At 47.0% G+C, this 24,359-nt stretch overlaps 1 protein-coding gene across 1 annotated transcript in view; it reads left to right on the forward strand.

The window, feature by feature from the left end:
- The window catches only part of KIF5C (kinesin family member 5C), a 151,252-nt gene that overhangs the window by 83,552 nt on the left and 43,341 nt on the right, over positions 1 to 24,359 (forward strand). Inside the window, exons 11-13 of the mRNA XM_036254866.1 lie at positions 8,096 to 8,244; positions 18,175 to 18,359; positions 23,094 to 23,162. Coding sequence (XP_036110759.1) covers positions 8,096 to 8,244; positions 18,175 to 18,359; positions 23,094 to 23,162 — 403 coding nt within the window. The remainder of the gene's footprint in view (positions 1 to 8,095; positions 8,245 to 18,174; positions 18,360 to 23,093; positions 23,163 to 24,359) is intronic.

Consider the following 24,359-nt stretch of genomic DNA (forward strand, 5'->3'; position numbering starts at 1 on the left):
TTTTATTCTCACCAGAGGACATTTTCCATTTTTGTTCGGATAGAGTGGGAGGGATAGAGAGGAAGAGAGAGAGAAAGAGAGAGAGAGAGAGAGAGAGAGAGAGAAACATCACTGTGAAAGGGACACATCAATTGAGTGGCTGCCTCCCACATGACCCCAACAGGGCTTGGGACAAACCGCAACCGAGGTACGTGCCCTTGGCTGGAACTGAACCCGCGACTCATTGGTCCGCAGGCTGACACTCTAATGCTGAGCCAAACTGGCCAGGGCTAATTTCTCCTTTTGAAGGAAAAGAGATACTGTGGATGACAGAAGTTTAACCAGAGACCAGATTCTCATTCAGGTTGGTCATTTCTTAATGTTTCTTGGGAGACTAGAGCTTTTCAAAAGATAAAATTTAAAACTTTAAATTTCTCCCTCCCTACACCCCCCACTCACAGACAGAGAAATGGCCTCTCAGTAAGTGGGACGGCATCTTGTAGCAGTCACGTCTCCAGGAGAAGGTTAGGTGTTTTATCTCGGAACTAGGACTCAGAGCAAGTTAAAAGTGTGACAGCTTTGTGTCAACCTGGCTACGCTGCAGTACCCAATTATTTAACCAAACACTAATCTAGGTATTGCTATGAAGGTATTTTGTAGATGTGGTAACATTAGTTGACTTTAATTAAAAGCATGTTTGAAATCCTATCATTTGTGACTACATGGACGGACCATATGTTATGCTAAGTGAAATAAGTCAGATGAAAAATGACAGAAATCGTATGGTTTCACTCATGTGGAATATAAAACAAAAAACAAAACAAATGGCCCTGGCCGGTTTGGCTCAGTGGTTGGAGCGTCGGCCTGCGGTCCAGAGAGACCCGGGTTCGGTTCCCGCTAAGGGCATGTACCTCGGTTGCAGTTTGTCCCCGGCCCTGGTTGGTCCTGCGGTGGCAGCCACTCGATGTGTCCCTTTCACATTGATGTTTCTCTCTCTCTCTCTTCCTCTCTCCCTCCCGCTCTATCTGAACAAAAAATGGAAAAATGTCCTCGGGTGAGGATAAAAAAAAATTAAAACAAAACAAAACAAATGAATAAACAACAAAAATAATAAACAGAAAACGAACTTAGAGGCAGACAAGAGATTGTTAGTGCTAGAGGGTAGGGGGTGGATGGAAGGGAAATGGTAAAGGAAGTCAACTGCATGGTGAGCGTGATAGAATGTATTCAGATGTCAAATTATAATGTTGCCTGCCTGAAACTTATATAGTGTTATAAACCAATCTTAACCTCAATTAAAAAAAAAACAAAAAACTTTTAAAAAGCACATTACCCTCCATAATATGAGTGGGTCTCAATCAATCAGTTGAGGGCTTTAAGGACAAAAATGGGTTTCCTAGAAAAGAAATTCTGCTTGAGGTCCCAGTCTTCTGGCCTGCCCTGTGGCTTTCAGACTTGCTAGTTCCCACAATCATGCGGGCCAAGTTCTTTAGATAAATAAATAAACGAAGACGTAGATAAATAAATGTAAGAAATGTGAGGTATAACACACACACAATAGAATATCTATCTGTGTACCCATCCATCATGTACATATAATTTGTCCTATTGGTTCTGTTTCTCTGGAGAACCCTGACTGATAGAGAAGGATGCTTAGCTCCCCTCTCCCACCCAGTGGGAGGATCTCAGTCTCTGTCTCTCTCACACACACACCATTCATAGTGCAGAATCACACACTGCAGATTTATTCTATGCATTGAAGGTGGGGCTGTCAGGAGCTCCTTGTTCAAATGCCAGTAACGTCCTGAACACCTGGAGGGGGAAGGGAAATGCTGGAATTGGGAGGATAGGGGAGTACCAAGAACAAACATCTGCCCGGCTCTTCCATGGAGGACAAGATAACTAGAAGAAACTCTCATGATACGTAGTCAGTTTATCATTTAGGACTGACTATGGCCAGAACGTACCAGTATAGGCACTTACTGAGGAATTAGGTGGAGACGGGATTTATCAGGCTGCAGAGGGACGCGGACCAAGTGGTTCTAGGACTGCCCTCCCTAACGGGGTTGATCCAAGTGCCCGCTTATGAGAATGCCTAAAAATGAGTGTTCGCCACGTCTGGGGGCTTCACCTCGGTGGTGGAAATGGACATGGTCAGCAGTCTTAGAAGCCTGGCCATATGCTTCTGAACATGTAAACAGCACATTCTGTGAGAGGGGGAGGGATCACGGATGCGCTGGAGGGTGGGAGGCAGAGTCCCTCCTGCTCCGCAGCGGAGCACGTCTGATAGAACTCTTCTCTGGCTTACCTGTCTCCATGTGGGGATCTTGGAAGGCGTACTGTGACCTCTGCCCTGTCTGCTGTGCTTGGCCTGCCCCTCCAAAGGTGGTAACATTCATTAGCTTTGAAGTCTTCTAAAAACTGGGTCCTAGTTCCCTCCCTGCCGGGAGAAGAGATCTATTTGGGGCAAACCTAGATTATATATTATTTAAGTGGTCTCTGACGCAAGCTGAAACAAAGAAAAACTACAGAACACGTTTCTGATAATTATACCCGCAAGAATTGGCTCATTTGTGCTAACTGGGTCTTGCTGTTAGGTTATAAACCTAAGATTAATTAAGGTGCTTTTCCTAAGCATCCTTGGGTAAGGATTTTACTCATTGTCTGCTATGGTTATATCTGTGGAAATGGCCTTTATTTCTGCATTTCGGAGCCTCTGGTTGAAAAACCTGAGGGTCTTCAGAAACGAATACCTAAGATACTTTTGTGCTCCTTTGTGAGTGCTCAGGTCACATTGGATTAATCAAATGTCATCGCAGTGAGACTGACCCGTTGCCTCATAAAGGTGATGGGCGAGCGTCAGTTCAGGGCAGAGTAAGGCTCTTGTGGATCACTGCCTTGTTTTCCTATGTCAAGGAGATAGTGCCCCAGGACTGCAGGGGTAGGCGGTGTTATTCCTGCTACGTAGCTTCAGCTAGACAAAATTATAAAGGGCATTTCTTAATTTCTTTTTTTTTTTTTTATCCTCACCTGAGGACATTTTTCCATTTTTTGTACAGATAGAGTGGGAGGGAGAGAGAGGAAGAGAGAGAGAGAGAAACATTGATGCGAAAGGGACACATCGAGTGGCTGCCACCCGCACGACCAACCAGGGCCAGGGACAAACTGCAACCGAGGTACATGCCCTTAGCGGGAACCGAACACGGGTCTCTCCGGACCGCAGGCGGACGCTCCAACCGCTGAGCCAAGCCGGCCAGGGCCATTTCTTAATTTCTGCTTTCCTGTCCATTTTGTTTCCTTGTAAGCCTCAAATTCTTTTGGAATCAAGGATGAGCAAAGTGCACGTGTGTGTGCTCACAAGTCCCTGAACTGTCCACGTGCAGTTGTGCGGGCCCCTGATTCATGTGGGTTCACTGTTTGAACAGGGTCCACAATGAGGCTGTTTAGTGTGAGTACAGCTAGCAAGTGTAGTCACTTGTAACTGTGACAGTTACCAAAATAAATGAGCAAAGAGTTTGAAAGCTGGAAGACACTTGGATATGCTCTAAAGTGGACAGAGCCAAAAAAGAGCAATTTACTACCTAACCCATACTGGTGGTAAACTTTACACAAGATGGAATTAGATAAAACCTGATTATTAGGCTCCTTACTCTGTAAATTTTCCTGAAGTTTATGGTTAACAGAAACAGAGATTATAGATGTTCAACATCCTTTTAATCTAGGTCTCTTAAATCTAGGAATAAGAGACTGAGACACTCCTATTCTACTTTGTAAGGTTGTTTCAAGATTCTAGATTAGAGTATTTGTTCTATTTAAAAAAGTAATTCCAGACATAGAAATTCAGTTTCCCTCTTGTATCTGACTGGGTTATTTTTTAACTTATTTTTTTATTTTTATTTTTATTTTTTATCCTCACCTGAGGATATTTTTCCATTTTTTGTACAGATAGAGTGGGAGGGAGAGAGAGGAAGGGAGAGAGAGTGAGAAACATCGACGTGAAGGGACACATCGAGTGGCTGCCACCCGCACGACCAACCAGGGCCGGGGACAAACTGCAACCGAAGTACGTGCCCTTAGCAGGAACCGAACCCGGGTCTCTCCGGACCGCAGGCCGACGCTCTAACCGCTGAGCCAAACTGGCCAGGGCTTTTAACTTATTTTTTATTGAATATAACATACACATAGTAAAATGCATACATTTGTGTGCAACTCAACCCATCTGTACAAGTTTGCATACGAATGAACCACCACCTAACATCTTAGAAACCTCTCTTTTGCACCCTTCCAGTCAAAACCCAACACTCAAGGGTGTCATACCGACTTCTTTCAACCTAAATTACTGTTGCTGATTTTTGAATTTTATATAAATAAAATAATTCAATAATGTTTTGTATCTAGCATCTTTTATACAACATTGTATCTTTGAAATTCCCTACCTTGTTAGGTGTTGTAGTAGTTTTTAAAGAGATATAGTTTTCTGTTGTATGAATATAGCAAGCACATACATATCCATTCTGCTTTTGATGGAGTTTGATTTGTTTTCGTTTTGAGGCTATTATAAATTAAGCTACTACGATACTTGTTGTCATATTTTTAGGTGAACAAATGTCATCCTTATGAGAATAGCTAGCTCACAGGATATGAGATATTCAGCTTTAGCAGATACTATCAAGGAGTTTTTCAAAAGCCTGGAATAATTTACACTCCCTCCCGTAGCAATTGAATGTTACAGTCTCTGCACATCCTCACCAGCACTTGGTGTCATCAGTTTAAAAAGTTTTAGCCATTCTATTGGGGGTGTAAAGGCATATTATTGTTGTTTTATTTTGCATTTCCCTGATGGCTAATGATGTTAAGTACCTCCGTTTTTGAGTGTTTATGCCACTTTTTTTGTGACGTACCTATTCAAATCTTTGCCCAGTTTTTTCACTGCTTGTTTGCTTTTTTCTTATTGATTTATATGGGTTATTCTGGTAAAGTCCTTTTCTGCATTGTGTATAACTTCTCCCACTTTGTGACTTACATTTTACCTTTTTAATGTTGACTTTTAATGAAGAGGGGTTTTGTAAATTTTAACGAAGTCAGGTTCATCTTTTCTTTTACGTCCTATTTAAGAAATCTTTGCTTATTCAGTGTTTTGAAGAAGATAGTCTCCGGTTTTCTTCTAGAGGCTTTTTTGTTTTACCTTCCTGAATGGGACTTCTATATGAATTTGGGGGAGTGGATATTGGGGGAGTCGTCAGTCTACCCAGTACCGTGTATTGAAAAGGACCACCCTGACCTACTGGACTCATGGGCGCCTTGTTGTAAGTCAGATGACCGTGTCGTCGGCATGTTTCTGGAATCGATTTTCATTGGTGTGATTTTATAATATGTGTTGGTATTCCGTTCTCTAACTTTGCTCTTCAGAATTCTCTCTGCTCTTCTTTTTTCATTTCTCATAAGTTTCAGAATCAGCTTATCAATTTCTGTACCCCCATTCACACCTCCTGGGGTTTTATTTGAGACTATTTCAAATCTATAGAACAATTTTAGGAGCAGTAACATCTTTCCCTCTTGATGTTGTCTGATTTCTTCATAGTCTGCCTGTCATGGCTAGAGGGGTGTGGGTGAAATCTAGGGCAGTGGCCTGAGCCCTGGTTTCCCACCACCGCTCTGGGTTCCACAAAGGCGTTGGAGTGTGTATCTCCCCTCCGCGCCTCTGGACTGTTTCTGTGCCCTCTCTGCTCTGGGCCAGGGCCAGTGACCAGCGGGACAAATACAACGGTTCCCTTGCCCCCGGCTTCCAGTTCAGTGTCAGCAGTGGGGAAGGAACATGGCGGGCAGTCAGAAGGGGGGAAGAGAGTGAGGTCTCTTGGCTCTTTCCCTGCAGGGTCACTTTGGGTGACTGTGTCCCTAGACTAAAGGCTGTCACAGCTCCCTCCCTCGGGGCCCCATTCAGCCGAAGGGTGGTAATGGCTCCCCCATACCTAAGGTGGGGTATGACTCGTCTCTTGTTCTTTCTCATCACTGTGCCCATACCTTTGTCAAACTCTTCCCAAAGCCTGCAATTGGCGTGGGCCGTGTGATTCTTGCCAGGACCCTGATTACTACAGAAGTGGAAGAAAAATAATTCCAGCCCTGGCCAGTTTGGCTCAGCGGTTAGAGCGTCGGCCTGCGGTACAGAGAGACCCGGGTTCGGTTCCCGCTAAGGGCACGTACCTCGGTTGCAATTTGTCCCCGGCCCTGGTTGGTCGTGCGGGTGGCAGCCACTCGATGTGTCCCTTCACGTCGATGTTTCTCTCTCTCTTTCTCTCCCTTCCTCTCTCTCTCTCCCACTCTATCTGTACAAAAAATGGAAAAATGTCCTCGGGTGAGGATTAAAAAAAAAAAATTTCCAGGACAGCTTAAATGAACGTCGAAAATGAAGAGCAGTTACATCGTGATAACCCGCCGCGTCGGCCCAGGAAAGTGCACTTCCGGCTAAGCCTGCCTGAGTGTCGCCGAGAGGCTCTTCCTCTCTTTCTAGTGTCATTAGAAACCGTCAAGAGACTCTGATGTAAAAAGTAAGGTTAGCAGCCTCAAAGTGTACCCTGAAAGGTCCACATGCATTTTTAGCCACAGGCTGTTCTCCACTTTCTGACTCACGCGTCCAGAGCGGCTGTGGTGTCTGCGTGACCCTGGGAGCGGCCACGGCACCGAGGACGTCAGGGGCGAGGTGGGGGTCGGCCCGGCACAGCCTTTAAAGCAGTGACAAAACTGCTGCTGCTTGAACAACTAGTTGCATCACTACTGGGGACCGCAGCCTCCAGCTACAGGGAACGAGGGCGAATTATTCTGCTGCTTAAGGGGAGTCTCCCGTTGAAATCGCTTAACTCCTCCTTTGACAGTTGGGTTATTTAGTTGTCTGCTTTAGGAATTAATTTTGGAATGCCACCGGCAGCGCTGGTGCGGGCTGCGGAATTTCTGTCACTGGAGTAGAAATCCTGTCCACGGTGTCATTTGATGACAACAGTAATTAACCTGAATCACATATCAGGTAGTGCTGGCAAATATGACAAGAACTAGTGGGCGTTTAAAGTGAAAAAGTCTATAGCAAATGAAACAGGCTATCACATACTTCTAAATGGTGTTTTTACCTGCTTAAAAAGTGAGCGGTAAGTGGAATCCTGCCATGGCCAGTTGACTTTTTGATTAGACGTGTTCATTTTTACACGTGGTTTTTAGTGTGAGCCAGAGCCTTCGCTCTTACCCCTGCTCCCTTGGGGTACTGTCCCAGCATCCGCCGTGGTGGCACCCCCACCCCACCCCAGCCATGTGCCCTAGGAGGTCACTCTATCTCTATGGGAGAAATGGCAAATTGATGGCTTTTAGACATGTTTGTTTGTCTCACACATTATTTTGAAGATTTGTTATAAACTGAGAGGCACACATACAAATCTTGATTGCTGGCTTTTCTTGGAAACTTGGATGCCCAAGAGCAGTGGCCCCCGTTCCCCGTGGCACACACTGGCTGTGAGGGAGCGTGTGCTGAGCGCAGCCCACGGTCTCACCCTCCCGCCGCTCAGTCCGCTGGCCCGCTGGCCGGGAGGCCCGTGTGCGCATGTGTTCAGCAGGTCGGGAGGACCTCCAGGTGGTGTGAGTAAGAGAAACAGTGGAGTCTATCTTTCCATGTGTGCGATACTGGTGGGAGAAACAGCGAGCTCCAGGAGGCCAGGGACCTTGTCTCATCTGTCTTGGTGTATGCCGTGTTTCATAAACGTTACTGGAATTGAAAGGAAAGTCGATTAAGGAAGAGGAACCTGGCAGTGGTGTGATGTTTAAAGGACAGCACTGAATATTTGAAAGGGGCTATAACCACAAGTCAGGGCTGAGAACACAGATCAGGTTGGAGACAGGGAATAGAGAAGGAGGTGACCCTGAGAGACAGTTGGCATGACTGTCCACTGGATTCAGAGACTGCCAGGAGGCGAAGGAGACAAGGAAAAGGTGAGTTTGGGGCCTTGGGAGGAAGCCGTGCCATTGACAGCCGGGTAAAGGGTGGTAGGTGCCGGTCCCGGGCCCTCCTGCTCCCCACTTCCAGTCTTTCGATGCTCACAGCCGTGCTTGCCGTCTTTCCTCGTGCTTCTAACCCCAGGGCCAAGACCATCAAGAACACCGTCTCCGTGAACCTGGAACTGACAGCGGAAGAATGGAAGAAGAAATATGAAAAAGAGAAAGAGAAAAACAAGACTCTGAAGAATGTTATCCAGCACCTGGAGATGGAGCTCCACAGGTGGAGAAACGGTGAGGAAGAGTGGAGGGGGGCGTGTGTGCTCTGTCTTCCGCAGCGCTCGGTCCGGGACAGTTGGGGGGGGGGGGGGAATGGCCCTGCTTGTGACGGCCGGAGGGAGCAGCAGATGTGCTCTGGGTCCCGGCATGGCTCCCCGCCCCCATCCCTCGGCTGACGCGCATGCCTAGTGTGGGCAGGTGACTGTCTGCAAGGCTGCCCTACCGTATTTCCAAGGAGGTGCCCCTCTATCTGTTCCTGTAATCCGCTCTCTCGAAGCCGTTTCTGAGGGTCACAGGGCAGTGCCTGGGGCTTTGTCGTTCAAATTGCTTTCGTAGATGAGAAATGTCCTTCTCTCCTGTGGGAATTCTGTAACTGATTTGAGGTTAAAGTCACCTCTGGTAAATATCTGCTGTTTGCTTTCCCCCTGTCTCGCCTTCACGCTTCTCCAGAGCCAGAAATAGAGGCTCCTGAGGAGGCCTGGTACCAAGGTTGAGTCTTAAAGGCTTGTTTCGTGACTGGTTTTTCTTTTTCCCCAAAACATTCCTTTGGTTTGTTCTACTCGAAGAAAATATCTCAGCGAGCTGACGGGGTGGGTGGGTGGGTGGTGGGTGAGGCGTTGAAGAGGGTTTTCCAGATCTAAGTGCAGGCTGTTTATTTCCACGGAAATGTTAGCATTGTGATGGAAGTTGGAAGGTAGCACTCTTTTTAATTTTTTAAACTGCAGTAAGGCAGGTCGGTGTACGTAGGGATCGTGGATGGTTGGAGGTAGTTCTCGACTCCGCTGCTGTGCTGTTGAGGCTCGTTGCGGGCGGTGCGGCAGACCTCGTCGGGTAAGTCTAGGACCGGGGCTGCCGCGCAGGACGGGAGGTGAGCCTCCTGTTCGTAGCTGCAGGTAGCAGATCGGGTTGTGATTATATGTTTGCCACTGCTTCTGCTACAGGGGTGGGGTGTCAATGAGCTACGGCTGTTCAATTGAAAAGCAATTACGTGGCAAACCCGGGTTCAAGGGAGGTTCAAGAAATGACCTAGTAGCCTAAATAACATGATTCTTTTCTTTTTGAGAGACTTTCTAGCTGCATATGTGTTTTGAAAGCTGCTAGAATAACTGACTAATTCAGCACCTGGAGCTGGTGGATGATTCCTTGTGAGTTGGCAGGCGTAGGAGAGGGGGAGGGTGCTGGCAAAGCAGGGAGCGGCCATCTGAAATGCTGTTCTATTTCTGGGCTCCTCTTGGGTCAGTTCTCTGCTGGGCACGGGAACATTCAGTGAAGCCTCTTGGTAAAGGAAGGGGGCACTGGCCTTGGAAATACTGTGGAGTGGACAACTCACCTTGTTTTTTTTTGTTCTGTCCTGCCCCTTGCTAAGCTCTAACCTTTCAGTTTCCACCCCTCCACCGGCTGTCCTCTGGCTCTGCCCACTGCCCTGTTTGCCTGGCTCACCTTGGGCCTCGCATCTCTGTGGGCACTCTCTCCTGCGCTTGGACTTTGCACTTGGCATCGCTTTAACAGTTTGTCCCACTACCTTGCAAATCTGCTCAGGAATTTACTGTTGTCCAGGCCCTATGGGATGAGATCCCACGTACGCCCTCAAAGTTCCATAATTTGGGGAAACTAATGGATGGTTGATTTCTGGCACATGATGGACTTTTATAAATGTATGCAAGTAAGCATAATGCAGTGTTGGAGGTTAAAGGACGAGCTGTGGGACGTGGTCTCCGCCTTCATGAGCTTACAGTCTGATGGGGGAGGTAGGCGCCAGCCAGCACCAATAAACGTGTGATGGCCCTCCGTGCCAGGAGGGGGAAGTATCAGCTTTGACCGAGAAGTCAGTGAAGCTTCCCCCAATCAGCGACATAGGCGTCTGATCCGAGAGAAACAGCAGTCAGCAGGTGAAATAGGAGGTGCTCAGTGGAGTCAGGGTGGGCTGGAGGCGGCCAGGTGTGCTGTGTCCCTGAGGGCGGGGCAGGAAGGCCAGTGTGGAGAGCTGAGGTGGGGAGCATTGGCTTGAGCTGGGCCGGAGCGGTCGGCAGACTGGTCCTGTGCAGGGCTGTGCAGTCCGTGTCAGGATTTTGGTCATTATCTTGGAAGCGGTGAGAAGCCATTTAAGGATATTAAGCTGCAGATAATACGGTAAGACTCGCTGTTTTGAACATTGATTACGTTGGAGAATGGACTGGAGAGGGTAGGAGGAAGGCCAGGAACTGAAGTGGTCATCCAGGGGTGAGATTTCAGTGGCGGAACCGAGACGACATTGGAGAGAGAGTATCTGTCTGGGAGGTGAAATCGCACTGCTGGTGGAGAGTGGCTACGGGAAAGCGTGTGGGAGCTTCTGTGGCCGAGCGGGGTGCAGGGCAGGGTGATGCCCGGAGACAGAGACGGAGCCATGGAGGAGCCAGATTGAGACAAGGGAGACAAGACTGGGTGCCTGTGGGACATGCCAGGTAAAAATGTCAACTAAGTCAGGTCTGCGGGTCTGGAGCCGAGAAGAGCTCCCTGAACCAGAGGGAGAAATTTGAGTGTCATCCATCCTTAGGAAGTAATGGGTAGGTTGAGGTCCGCTGTGGACTATAGAGAGAGGATAGGGAGGAAGAGAAGTGGGCGGTGGTCACCTCCGTATCCAAACACGTGGTCACCGAGGGACGGTGATGGGAGAAGGGAGTTAGTTCCGCAGAGCCCCCCTGTCCTTCCAAGCTAACGTTTGCATTTTATTAGACAATTTTTTTCTTTATTGATTTTAGAGATAGAGAGAGAGGAAGGGAGAGTGAGAATGAGATAGAAACATCGAAGGGAGAGAACATCAGTTGGCTGCCTCCTGCGTGTCCCCCCACTGGAGATTTGACCCACAACCTGGGCATGTGCCCTGACTGGGAATCGAACCGGTGACCTCTTGGTGCATGGGTCGATGCTCAACCCTTGAGCCACACCAGCTGGGCTAGCATTTACATTTGAAAGGTGATTTTTCTGGAAGCAAAAGTTCTTGAATATGGAAAACCGACTCCAGCGATACAAATTTCAGGCCGGTGGAGTAGTCCATCGTCCAGCTGTGAGTGAAGGTGTGTCTCAAGGATTAACTATGTACACCATACATACTGCAACCCCCCCAGGCTTTTGGTTATACTCCTAGGCTGGGTGTCTAACCCTCAGGTAGCCCTTGTTGTGGTTTTGCCAGGTTGGAAGACTTGCCTGAGGTGCCTGAGTCCCTGGGAGAGCTGGGATCAGAGGGAGCTTGACTCCTGAGTTCATTCCCTGTTCCTAGTCTGCACAGCCTGCCCGTGGGCCTAGTGGTCTGTGTTTGAGGCGCGTAGATGGGACCAGAGCAGAAAAGGAGGGTGTCCAGTGGTGTCCGTGCAGCAGTTCCAAGTCCTCGGAGTCATGAGGTCATGGCTGGTCTGTGTCAGCTAGAGAACGGGGGTTTTGAAAGGTGGAGTGCCTTCCACTAACGTCCAAGTGACAGGGCAGTTCCAACGTTCTTTTGAAATTTGACACACACGTTGGTTCTCAGCTTGTGGGAGGCAGCCTCTTAGTTCCCCTCAGCGATTCCTGGTATCGATGGCTCCACACTGTGGTCTGAACAAGTTAAAAGAGCATTGTCAATAGTATGCGCGCTTCCCTGGGAAAGATGTCTCTCCTTGCGTGGTGCATTTATAATTTAACAGTAGGGCAGCCCTGCTGTCCTCCCGCTTCAGGAAGGTGAGGGAGATGGCCCGGAGCAGAACACAGCGTGCGCGTGTGCATGCCGGGGCTTTCTGTGGAACGAGGTAGGGCACGGGGTGGGAAAGGTAAAACAGTGCGAGGCCCGGACAGCACGCCGTGTCCAGGCAGGTGGCGGAAGTAAGTGAAGGGAGGTGTGTAGGGTACAGCCTGAGACCGACTGTGCCACAGGAGAGAGCGAGCATTCCCTGTACAAAGTCATTCAAACGTTGAGAAATACTATCCTGTGACATGCCTGTAGGCTGCTCCCCACCCCCGCCCCATCCCTCCTCAACCCCTCACACCGCAACGGGCCACTTCAGACTGCGAGCCTGGCAGTTTCCTGCCCCGTGCAGAGTAGAGCATGGATTCTCAGAACACACTGTCGCTCAGAATGTGTGTGCCGCACCAAGCCGTAGTCCGTTTCAGCCGTGCCATCAGGGCCATGCTCAGGGCACGTGCGTGGCGGCTTCGGGGAGGCCACACCTTGATTTTATAAAGAGGGAATGAGCAGAGCCACCCACTCTCCTGGTTTCATTCCCCACTGTGCCAGGGGGGGTCCTTGGGTTGCAAGTGGCAGGAATGGACCCTGCCTGGCGTCACAGAAAGGGGAGGCGTCAGGAGAGTAGGAATGATTCCTAGAGCCAGAGAACAGCCGAGGAACTAGTCTCAGCAGTGGAGCGAGGCTGCTTCAGAGACCCAGGCGCTGGGAGAGAACCGGCAGGGTTGTGCAGGGCACAGGGGGCGAATCCCCGGGAGTGCCCGTCTCATCTTTGCTGTGTGTCGGAGACCCAGAGGCCCAAGAGAGAAGGGAGAGAGCGCTGGGTGCTGGGCTCCGGCTGGGGAAGGACAGGACACGCTCCGAGTGTTGGACGCAGACCGCCCTCCGTGGAGGGGGCTCATTCCTCACGAGGGAGTGGAGGCGCTTTTGTTCTCGGGTGTTGAGTGGCTGGGAAACAGCACACGTCCACCACTGTCTGCTGGTGACATCTGGTGGGCTGAAACCTCCTGAGTCTTCCTTTGTATCGGAGGCTCTATTGGCAACTTTAGCCTCATGGAGATCTGTTCGGCCTGCTTACTCAGGGACAGGTAGCTAGAGTGGGCAGTTGTCAGGAATAAGACTTTATTTTTCCAGTCGTGTTTCTTATTGATCTTATGTATGGAAAGGATTCGAACAATCCTAGAAATGGAGATAGATTTAGGTAGTTGGGGTCAGTGTGAATTACGGCTCTCACTGCCCCCAGTCCGGCAGGAAGGCTACGCAGTAGGGGAGGGAGGGTTGAAGGTCAGGGGCATGATGCCCAAGAGGGTTGTGTGGGTGTCTAGTTCCCCGTCGTGGCCAGGCGAGTCCTCACCCAGGCCCTCTTCTCTGACACGTCTTTGAATTTTGCCCTTTGAAAAATGATAAATTAGGGGCTTATGTCAGAAAAGGAGGCCCTGGAAATCCAGGTTTCAGGAGGGCAGGGAAATGCCCTGAGAACATGGCATCGCTGCAGTGTCTCTGGAAGAAGGAGAATGTTAAACAACAGAGCAGATGTCGATTCACCCCATCTGCTGAAGTCATGCAAAAAATGATTTCATCACAGGCTGAGAAGGCAAGGAAACATCGGCAGTCTCTCGGGCAGATTTGTTTTCCAGATTTAAAACCTGCCAGGCCAGCAGGCTTGGTCCCCTAACAAGCTAAATCTGTAACCTTGGGTCTGATTGGGGCTTTGGAACGGTGCGGCCCCCTCGGTTGGAGCATGATTTGCTCCTTTAGCATAAATATGTAGATGATGCCGGTCCCTCTTGGATTTATGATTATCACAGTAGATACTCCGAAGTTACATTTCATTCGAGAGCTCTGATTTGTTAGGCCCTCTTGCTTCTCTCGAGAGCACAAGCAAACACGGACACAAACCCTGACCACTGGGAGGACAGTGTGGCCTGTGGCCTGTGGGCTGTGGCCCGTGGGCTGTGGCCTGTGGCCTGCTCAAGAAGTCGGGGACGTAAAGAGGGTGTGGAGTCCTGGGTGGCCCGTGTGCTAGAAGATTGCTCTAGAAGGGATTAGAGAATGTCTTAAGCTGCTTACAATGTTTTTAGGAACGAGGGTGAAAGAAGCTATTTGTGTGCAAAATAATCCCATAAAGGAATGATTTTTTTTTTTTCAACCTGACATTTATATAATGACATCTTGTAGCCAGCTGCTCTTACCCATCTGGCAACTTAAGGATTTCCTTTCAGCTTCTTTGATATAGAAATGACCTTCCATTAGGTCTGCCATTGGGCCTGTTTCATTGGAATGGAAAGAAAGCACCCCTCCGCCAGGCCTGCTGTGGTTTCTGGCGGAGCTGCGAGTGACCGGCAGGTCTGGGCCCTGGAGTGGCAGGGAGAGAGCGCAGCTACCTTTCTGTGTCAGAGGCTTCGGGGACTCAGCCTTTGAAAAGGATAACGAGCTTGTGGCCATTTCATGTGTGAAATTTTAATGAATTAGTGGCAGTCTAATGGTTCTCTCTCTCCCTCTTGCATAAATACAAAACTGAAAAGCCTGTGTCAGAGTTTTTAACTAATAGGCCTAACAAGAATTTTTTATTAGTCTGTCATTCTTGTTTATTGCAATTGATGGATTTCTGCTTTTTTGTAGAAATGTTATTTATGCCCTCTGGGGGTTTTCATTTTATAATTAAAATGCTCTGCAAACCTTATAGGTATGCTCCAAGTCAATGCTCCTGTGTACACACAAATCTTTTTAGGCCTTAAAAGTAATTACAACTGACAACAGGAGATGCCAGAATGCTTGTTGAAAGAGGGAAGGGTTCTAGTTGGGGGATGCTTTCATTCTAAAAAACCAGATGCTTTGCAGTGTCATCCGCTCTGCCCATTCCCTGTAGATAGCAGGTATAAAGCCTTAGGGGATAAACTGAGAGAAATTTGCTTTTAAGGCAAAGAAGGAGAATGAAAGTAAAAATGGATGCTAATCTTCCTTTGGTAATCCTTTCCTGTTCTCCTGTCACCAGATGTTAGGACATTGTTTCTCCGGGTTTGTTCGCAGCTGTCTTCCTTGTTACAATCAGTTACTCCGTAATCACCTCATGGGGCTTCTCAGGAGACATTCTGCAGTGCCGGGAATATTCTCCATTACAGTGGTGAGATCGCCATGGAGACAGACTGCCTAGTGTCAGGTCGTGCACAGTGTTGGGAATTTACAATCCCCGGGCGTGTTCGTGAGCTGGACAGTGAGGTTACCAGGGATGCCTCTGGAAGTCATTTTCTCGGTCCTCTGAAGGGCAGCGGTGTTTGGGGAACCGGCTCCAGGTTCCTCTCTGGGCAGGAGCCGGGCTGTCCCGCAGATGCCTGCTGCTTCGTTCCCGTGTGGTTCTTCTCGGCCTGAGCGGCCGCTGCAAACAATAACCCCGACTGCCTGACCTTGGGATGTAAGCCGGGAGGCTCCTCGTGCAGATGCAGCTTTGTGCGGGACGTGTTGATGCTTTGATGCGGAGAATTCTTCAAGAGAAATCAGAAAGTCTGCTGTACATTCCAAATACTGTTTTAATAATAATAGTAACAATAAAAGTAAACGTGAAAGGGGCTTGCATAGATTATTTTGTTTTATTTTTGGAAATGAGCTCTAACCACAAAGATATTGTGAAAACCCCAAAAATAGTAATCTCAGAATAAGTCAAAATACTAATTTAACTGCACAGCTTAAAAAAGTTGACAGTTTATCAGCGAGAGGAGGGGTTAAGAGATGGACTTGAAACAATAATACCTTCTGTGTTTTTTACATATGCTATTTTAATTACTCTTTAGAACTATGCTGTATTTAAGGCATTATTATTTCCTCTCCGGAGATGGGCTTGGGAGTCATTAGCTCTGTACAAGGAAGGAGTCCTGCCATAGAGGTTATGCAGTCGGCTGGTCACATTTTAGGGTGCCTTGTTGAACCTCCGCAGTCTGGGGCAGCCCTGGTACGTGGTGCTGCCGTAATTCCTCAGTGGGAGAAGAGAGCGGCTCTAGGGGAGTGAAACCTGTGACTTTGGTTAGAGCAAATGATTTGCTGCTAGGTTATGGGGTTTCGTTCCTGGCTCCTGCCTGCCCAGATGCATCGAAACACACACTGGCTAGCTCCTTAGCCCACACCAGTCTTATGATATCACAGCCTCTCTGGCCATTGGGAACCGAAGGACACAGGGATATAGCTCTTCCAGATGTTTCTGTATTTTACTTCTGGACTTGGGGTGAGTTGGCCTATGGGTAATATGACCATAATCCGGCTGGTTTGTGGTCTAGAGCAGTTAAGAATTTTACCATTATGCTTAAGCTGGATGGTCAAATTCATACCTCACTAGATTGCCATGTTCATAGACATTGTAAGCTAAAACTGAAAAATTAGGGAGACGATCGTGATCCAAGCAGGGAAAGGACATTTACCAAAGTATTAGTGGTGAATTGTCTGGAGAAGGAACAGAATTGGAAGGTAGGGTTGAGGGAGGAATTTCAAGTTTTGTGTATACTCTATGGTTAGAGAAAGGTGTGTGTGTGTGTGTGTGTGTGTGTGTGTGTGTGTGTGTGTAGTTGTATATATCTTTTTTAAACAAAATAAGAAATGTTCCTAAGAACTAGATCATGGTACTGCTTTTATGGCCCGGGGATTTAGCAGGCTGTAGAGAAGATAAGTTCTTTAATTGGGGGAAATTCTATCTGCACACTAAGGTGGTTGATGGATGTTTTAAACCAGGAATTGAAACTGAATGAAATATTGATTTGGTTCAGGTTCAGTTCAGATATTCTGAACAGTTCAGAGTTTCATGTCAATAATTTTAGAAAAAGGTTTGGGTACAGTACAGTCTGGCTGAGCTTTAGAAGAAAAAAAAGGTTGGATGAGTTTTACATTCAACAAAGTAATAGTTTATTCCAGGTTTTGCTTCAAGTTGCTGCTTGAAACAACTGTGATACAAAAGTGAAATCATTGGTGTTAATTTTTTTTCACACGAAGGCCATTTGTAATGATCAACTTTGATAATGGAATAGTAAGCAGCAAAACTAACCCATCACAAAGTGTTTTGTTTATATTGCGATAAATGTATACAGTGTTCAGGTGGGTTCCTTGAGGCATGGTATAGATTGTGAACAAAGATTAGGATCTCAGTTTTGTCAGGTTTCTTTTTTTGTTTTGTTTTTTTTTTTAGAACTTTCTTCTGGCTCAGAGCAGTTTTCCTGGGGAATTTCCACAAAATTTTATGGGCTAAGTGGAGGGAGCCTTGGAACATTGCAGATACTCCCTGATTGTAGCAAACTGAGTGTGAAGTTGATGGTAAACATTGTGATGGGGAAAGTCTGGTTGGTTTTGGTTTGCTTTCCAAGAAGACATCTGAGAGACGCAGTTGGGCCACATGGTTTTCACAGAATCCTTTTTATGTAGCCTGTCTATGCAAGGTGATTTTCCTGGGCATAGCCACTGGCCAGTTTGAAAACTTCACCATTTTCCTCAGTTTGCGTGGTCAGACTTGGTAATGCTTTATTTGAAAGCCCAACAGCACTACTCCGCAGGCTGAGAAATGGTGTGTAAGGTCCCGGCATGATGTTCTAGATTGGTTGCTTTTTCTTTCCTGGGACGAACTGACAGCACAGGAAATTATTCTATTTGAACTTTCCAGGAGAGCCAATTAGTGGAATTTGATTGTGTAGGGCCACTAGGGTTCCCGGGCCCACGGCTCCCTGGCCTCCTGCCGGAGGGAGTGGCTGATAGTGGACTGTGGCTGTGCAGGGCCACTAGGGTTCCCGGGTGCACAGCTCCCTGGCCTCCTGCTGTGGATTCAGAGAGCTCAAATTCAGAGGATTTGGGCCGTGCAGAGTTCTTTTAAACAATGGCGAATTTGTTCCTTGATGTGGTTGTTTCCATTAATGAAATAGTAACCTAATGAATTGGTAATTAGGATGCCTGAGAGGTTTGTTTCCCTTTGAATCAGTCACCAGAGAGCATGTGACTCTAGTAAAGCTCCAGCACATTCCTCAAAAGGAAAATGTATGCCGAAAACTCTGGGCCTCCCTACAAGTTGGGTTAGTTAAGAGCTTGTGTGGTTGATAGAACCAGTTTTGGTCAATTAACTGTGACCTTTCTTGTTAAATAGAAAGAACACAAACTATAACTCTCCGGAGCAGCTCTTCATTGTGTCCTCCCTGTCTTTTCCATGGGAGGGACCGTTTTTGGAACTCCTCCTGGAGCAGTGCCTGCTGAATTTCTTCATCCCCAGCGCCCTCGGCTGTGTTTTGCAGGAGAAGCTGTGCCTGAGGATGAGCAGATCAGTGCTAAGGACCAGAAGACCCTGGAGCCCTGTGATAACACCCCCATCATCGACAATATCGCGCCCGTGGTTGACGCGGTCGCCGGCATCTCTGCGGAGGAGAAGGAGAAGTACGACCAGGAGCTCTCCAGCCTCTACAGACAGCTGGATGATAAGGTCTGTAGTCAGAGCCCGCAGTCCTCACTGGGACAGAGACAAAAGGTGGCAGGTCCCAGAACCTATGTTTCTGACGTAGCACTGCAGGCTGTTTATGTCTGTCTTCCCGATGTTGGCCCTGGCTCTTGATTGGGCAGAGGTGGGGGGCTTGACTCGTGTGGAATGGAACTTCCATGGAAATTCATTGGAAGAGGGAATAGACAGGCAGTCTTCAGAGGCTGGCCCGGGGCTGATCTCTGCATCAGAGTGGGGGTCTGGGGGTGTCAGTGTGTGTGACCTTTGTTTAATTCTCTCTTCTTTTCTTCTCTGGGCCTATTCCTCACCTCTGAAACTCCAACAGTAGTCCCAGCTATAGGGGCAAGGGCGAGGGCTCCCAAAGCTCAGGTGTGTGCTTTAATCGTGTAGCTCTAAGGTCCCGGATGAGGAGCCATAGTGGTGGCGTGTGGTCCGATGGCTCCTACCTTATCGGCAGAGCTGTTTCCAGGGCGTGCTCTTGAAGGAAGTAATTTGAACATGCTGATTAGGGATGTCTGTTTTTCTGGCAGACTTTGGGGACTCAAATAATCATGTCAGTGCACGAGTTGGAATAGAGGAAAAGAGACATCGGAGCACGCTGTGTATCGTTCATCCCCAGTGGGGGTCTGGTTAGGAGTCCCAGAGGCACAGGAAATTAAATGGATGTTTCACGTGATCTTGGCATACTGCCCTTGGAATATTCTAAATCCTTTCGGTTCATTTCATCAAGGTTGCTGATATTTTTAGTCTGATATAATCTTTTCTGCCGTGGTTCAGCTCAGACTGCTCAGGGACACCTCCGGCTCGGATGAAACAGCTTTGTTATGTTAACTTTGCCATTAATCTTCTAGGCCTCTTTGGAGTAAGGCGCAGTCTGGTATCACCTTTACAAGGGAAATGTGACTGGTCGCCTTAAGGAAGCTTGTTCTGCTTTGAGTGTGTGACTCTGGGAGCTTGCATTATAACCACAGTGTTAAACTGGGGTCGCCCTACCCTTTGGTGACATATTCAGTGAGCTGTTCGCACGGTGAGAGCAGGGTTAATTGCCCTCGGCATCTGGCTTACTGTTACGCTTCCATTTCTGCCTGGGTATTTTACATAACCTCAAAGTAAAAAGGAGAACAAGAATATCAATAATAAGTTACCAGTACAGGCAATTTCTTGATTTTTCCAAAGAAATGCTATTGTTTAAACATACTGTAGGGTTTGTTTTTTTTCTTTCTCATTTTAGATTTTTTGGCTTCATTTTTAATAATCCTCAAAGAATCTTAGATGAGGATTGATAAACTGATTTTATACTCTTTTCTCTATGCATAGACACCTGCCGCGGTGGGAATTGGGGTCATTACCTTTGTGGCGCGGGGTGCTGTCACTGTGAAAGACCTGAGGTTTGAATCCAGCTCACGAAAGGCAGTAATGAGGACCGAGCTCAGAGCGAACCAGATGCCATGCCTCGTATTTAGCAGGTAGCTGGCAGAGCTGACCCTAGAGTCTCTGCCTCTTGATGCACAACCTAGGACATTTTCTGTCATGTCATTTCTCTTTGGCTTATGCCTTGAAAACCCTGTAAAGTGCACATTTTGAGGTTAGCATTTCCGGTCCATCGCAGGGCGATGCTGAGGGATCGGGGAGAGGACTGAACCCAAAAGCCTCAGCCTCAGGTGGCACCAAAGCAAGTGGCTTGACCCCAGGAACTCTCCCCATGGACTCATCAGCAGCTGGTCTCATTTGCCCTCCTCTTAAAGGTTAGGTTCCAGGAGGTACTTCATGTTTTCGATGATGCAGGTGGCTTGGCACTTTTGAGAATGCATGATTTGGAATGTGGTACCTTCATAGATTATTGAGTGGCAGAGCTGAAAGCATCTAGGTCTAGAGGAGAAACTACCCCTGGTTGTTCACACGATTTACCCAAGTTTCCATCACCCGTAGGTGGCCGAGCTGCAATGAGGTTACACAGCCTCTGATTCCCAGTCCAGTGCTCATCCCTCCAAATGAGGAGCATGTCAGCCCTAATGGACCTGTATAGAATGTGGTGGGAGAAAGGCCCCTCCCAGCCGCCCCTCTGTTCCTGTGCTGCCCCTCCAGGGGCCTGAGGACAGGTGCTCCCCCAGGCAGTGCTGTGTGGTGGGAAATCATGCATTTTACAGTCCGACCTGTGACTTAAAATACTGAGACCTGCACTGATGATGTTCTCATCTGCAACGTGGGGCTCACGTCTATTACTTCAGAAGTTTGCAATGGGGATTAAAAGCTCCTAGTGCATAGCAGATGCTCAATACATAGTGGTTTATTTCTTCTTTGTCTTCTCCCTTTCTGTTTGCTGAAGGGAGAAGCCACATCGTATGTGGTGTCAGAGGGGTGATGGTTCACAGGTGGGCTGACAGCAGAGTTATAAGATGAGCAAACTGGTGTTGACACTGTCTCTCTCATTCCCTGTCACCTCTCCAATGCTACTGTACTTTTGGAGATGTAGAAGGAGTGAAGTATAAGTAGAAATATAAGTTGAACCTTATTTCACTGTTGACCATTGCAACAAAAGCATCTTTGTAATGAAGGTGACCAGTGACCTGTTGACAACTCACCTATTTCATGGATAAGAAAATTCAAGTACGAGACTATTTTCTGAAAAGTGCTTTAAAATCTGTTATGCATGGTTTACTTCTTAATAGCATCAGAGTGCACTTATAAACATGGCGTACGAGAGGTACTTGAATAATAGATATAGACAGCACATTGCATCTTATTCTGAAAGTTTTGAAGATAAAAAAAAGTCATAATAAACTATGCTCCTTCCTAAGAGCAGTTGCCTTAGTAAAGGGGAAATGTAGTTATGGAAGTGTCTCTGGTACAGTGATTTATGTCCTTATCATGTGATCCCTGTTCTTCATCCTTCCCAGATGGGGATAGGGGCCCTTGAGTTTCTCACTGTACCTCAGGAACTACTGCATCACCCCACTTGGCACCTGTCAGGAGGAAGCCTGTGACTTCAGGCTCTGACCTGGACACAGGATAAGAACGAAGCTCTGTCTTCTCCTGTGACGTACATCACGTGTGGCTGTTTGTATGTCCCCGGGAAGATGGCAACTGCTGGGGTTAAACTCCTGGAGACTTTTATGTTAGGTTGTTTAATATTTATATGCTGAGGAACAGAACACAACATTGTTCCTGGTACCCAGCACTCTGAGTTTACAAAGTAGAAGAGAAGGAAGTCCTACAAATTAGTCTTCTAGTGGACGTGCCATTTTTGGCGGTTTCACTTTGGTGTAATTTCCCAAATTCTGTCAGAAATCTGGTTTGGGGAGGAACGTCATGAGCGTTTTGTAGAAGCGCTAAAGAAACATCGTTGCAAAACTTGCAGTAGAAAAGGATCTCCTTGAGGAGAGAATTAGGCCAAAAGATGTGCTACCCAAAGGGAAGGGAGATGCAGATGCTGTAACATGGATTTCAGAATGTTCTTGCTCCGTGGAAAGCATTAGTTGTGACAGACACTGAGTTAATCTCATTTAAATGTATGCAGAGACACGGCCAGACAGGCTGGAGAGTATGCCGTGGAAAACTGAGCTTTTGCTAATAAGGTTTGCTAAGTAGGCCCTGGAATGTACCCTCACCTCACCTCTAGAAAAGGTAGAAGGCACGGTGCAGGGTGTTTTTTTGTTTTCTTTTCTTTTCTTTTTTTTTTTTTTTTATGGGCTGCTGATGAAAACAACTGGGCAGCACCTGGCAGCAAGAGGGACCCCACAGTACTGAACTGAATCTGAGTCATCAAATAGAATTTTCTGCTGTTTCTGAGGGAGAGAGGCACACGGGAAGCCGAGTGGTCGTTCTCACAGGCTGTGCTTCAGATGTGCACTTGGACTCATGAAAACAGTTGTCGTGAACACTGAGTCTCATGCGGCTGGGCATCGTCCGCCTGCTGCTTTGCCCCCACTGGGTGGAGGTACCTGGGGAGAGGCACAGAGGTTGCATGGGCAGCTGGAGGCTCGCGGCACTGGCTTTGTGCAGCGACACCTAGTGGCAGAACATGAGAGTGAGGAGAGCGAATTGGCCTGTTTGAAGACCCTTTCTTACTTTAGCCACAGGCTGGAAAGTAAGAATTAACGTTGCTGCATCCCCAAGTTTCTTTAGCGCCCCCCACCTCTCCAAGCTGGTAAGAAAATTTCCAATCAACAGAGAGGTCTGCTTATGGCAAAGATTAACTCTCTAGTAAATATTTTTCCAACCTCTCTAAGTAAGAGGTTTGAAGTAGAAATGCTGGTCTCTCCTACATATCACGTGTCAGCATTCCTGGTCACTGATGTGTTTGACAAGATTTGGGACATGAATTGATTACAGTGCAGATGGTTAGACATCCACTGCCTTATTTTTGGGAGCTAGGCGTTCGCTGTTAACATCTTTGAACTGGGAGAGGGAACTCCAAAGTCCCTTTCAAAGTTCCCAAGCCCTGGATCTCTGACTTCTGGAAGAGCAGAGACTGAGTTGAATGTGGAGGATATTATATTTTCCAGACTACCCAGATGTTTCATTTGCTGACAAAAGAGGGTGAGAGATATTTTAACCAAATCAAGATCCCAGAGCCAGTCTCTCTTTGGTAGGGAAGCACCATACCACTTCCTGCGTTTTATTAGGAAGCTCACAGCTGGCATCCTGGTATCGGACTATCTCGGATATAAAAAATGACACAACTAACTGAAAAGAATTAAACATGATGTTTCATTTCAGGATGATGAAATTAACCAGCAGAGCCAGCTGGCTGAAAAGCTAAAGCAACAGATGTTGGATCAGGATGAGGTAAAGTTCGTAATAAATTTTTTCTTACAAAGTTCTTTTTTTTTTTTTTTTACTCTTTGTTGTTGGTGTTTTTTTCAGAAATTTAATTTGCAAAGATTTTTTTTCAAAAATCACTGAATCATGTGAATATTTCTTGGTAGATTTATTTTTAATGCCCTTTAAAAGCTGATTTTGCCTGAATTTAGAACGTAAGTGTCTGACTTTGTAGAGCCCTGGGTTTTTGAGAGTGAGTTTGAGGAGCTTGGTAGACAGAGACAGAAGCCTGGTAGGTGGACAGCATGGTTCCACTCGGTGCTCAGGCCCAGTGCTCAAAGCTCCTGCTTTCTGCCGCTTTGGCCTTTTTCAGCCTTGCAAATCAGCCAGTTCAGGTATTGGCTATACACCATGTTCTCATGCTGTCTTGTAGGAACAACAAACAAACGGAAATTAGAAGGTAGAGAAAGGGAAAGCAGAGAGGAAAGGGGTCCAAATGCTGCATCCATATATATGTGATACAATAAAAAGGAGGCAAATTGTTTTCAGTCTCCCTGATGCCTTTCAATTCTCCAGTAAGTGTATTGCATTGCATTTTGCCTAGTATTTTACAAACAGGAACCTAAGCAAAGAAGAGACAGAGAATCTATCAAACATAGATGGTTTGTAATTCTCTTTTTGAGGACCATCTAAGTATTTTTTTTTTTCTCTTTTGTGCTTTAGGGTGCTTTCTGCTTTGTTTCTAAAATGGTATGAATTGCATCATGCAATGCAGGTAGCTTGGGTCCATGTCCCCAGTCTCAGCCTTCCCATAGACATAACTCTCTCCATAATAATTTCCTTTTCTTCTTTGTTTCCCTTCATCTCTCTGGGACAAGGATTATGCCCCCTGTCCAAATACTTCTCTTGGCAGGGAGACCATGTATGCCTTTGCAGTGAGATAAACCATATTTAATTGATTTTCCTCTTAACTGTAGCTGAGTCTTCCATTTGCTTAGTGTTTCTGCCCTCCTCCTCCTATTCTAGTTCTTTGCATTTCCAACTGGGCACAACTGCCTGTGATTAACTTTCCTTTTGTTACCATTTAGACTCTTAATATTTTTCTTTTTCTATAGTGTCAAGGTAATATATGTTCATTACAGGAAAATCAGAACATACAGTGGGCACAAAGACAATGAAAGCATCTACCTGCCCAGACATTCACTTTTAACTTGTATTAATATT

This window comes from Molossus molossus, unplaced genomic scaffold, assembly GCF_014108415.1.
Source record: "Molossus molossus isolate mMolMol1 unplaced genomic scaffold, mMolMol1.p scaffold_m16_p_11, whole genome shotgun sequence".
NCBI classification, from domain to species: Eukaryota; Metazoa; Chordata; class Mammalia; order Chiroptera; family Molossidae; genus Molossus; species Molossus molossus.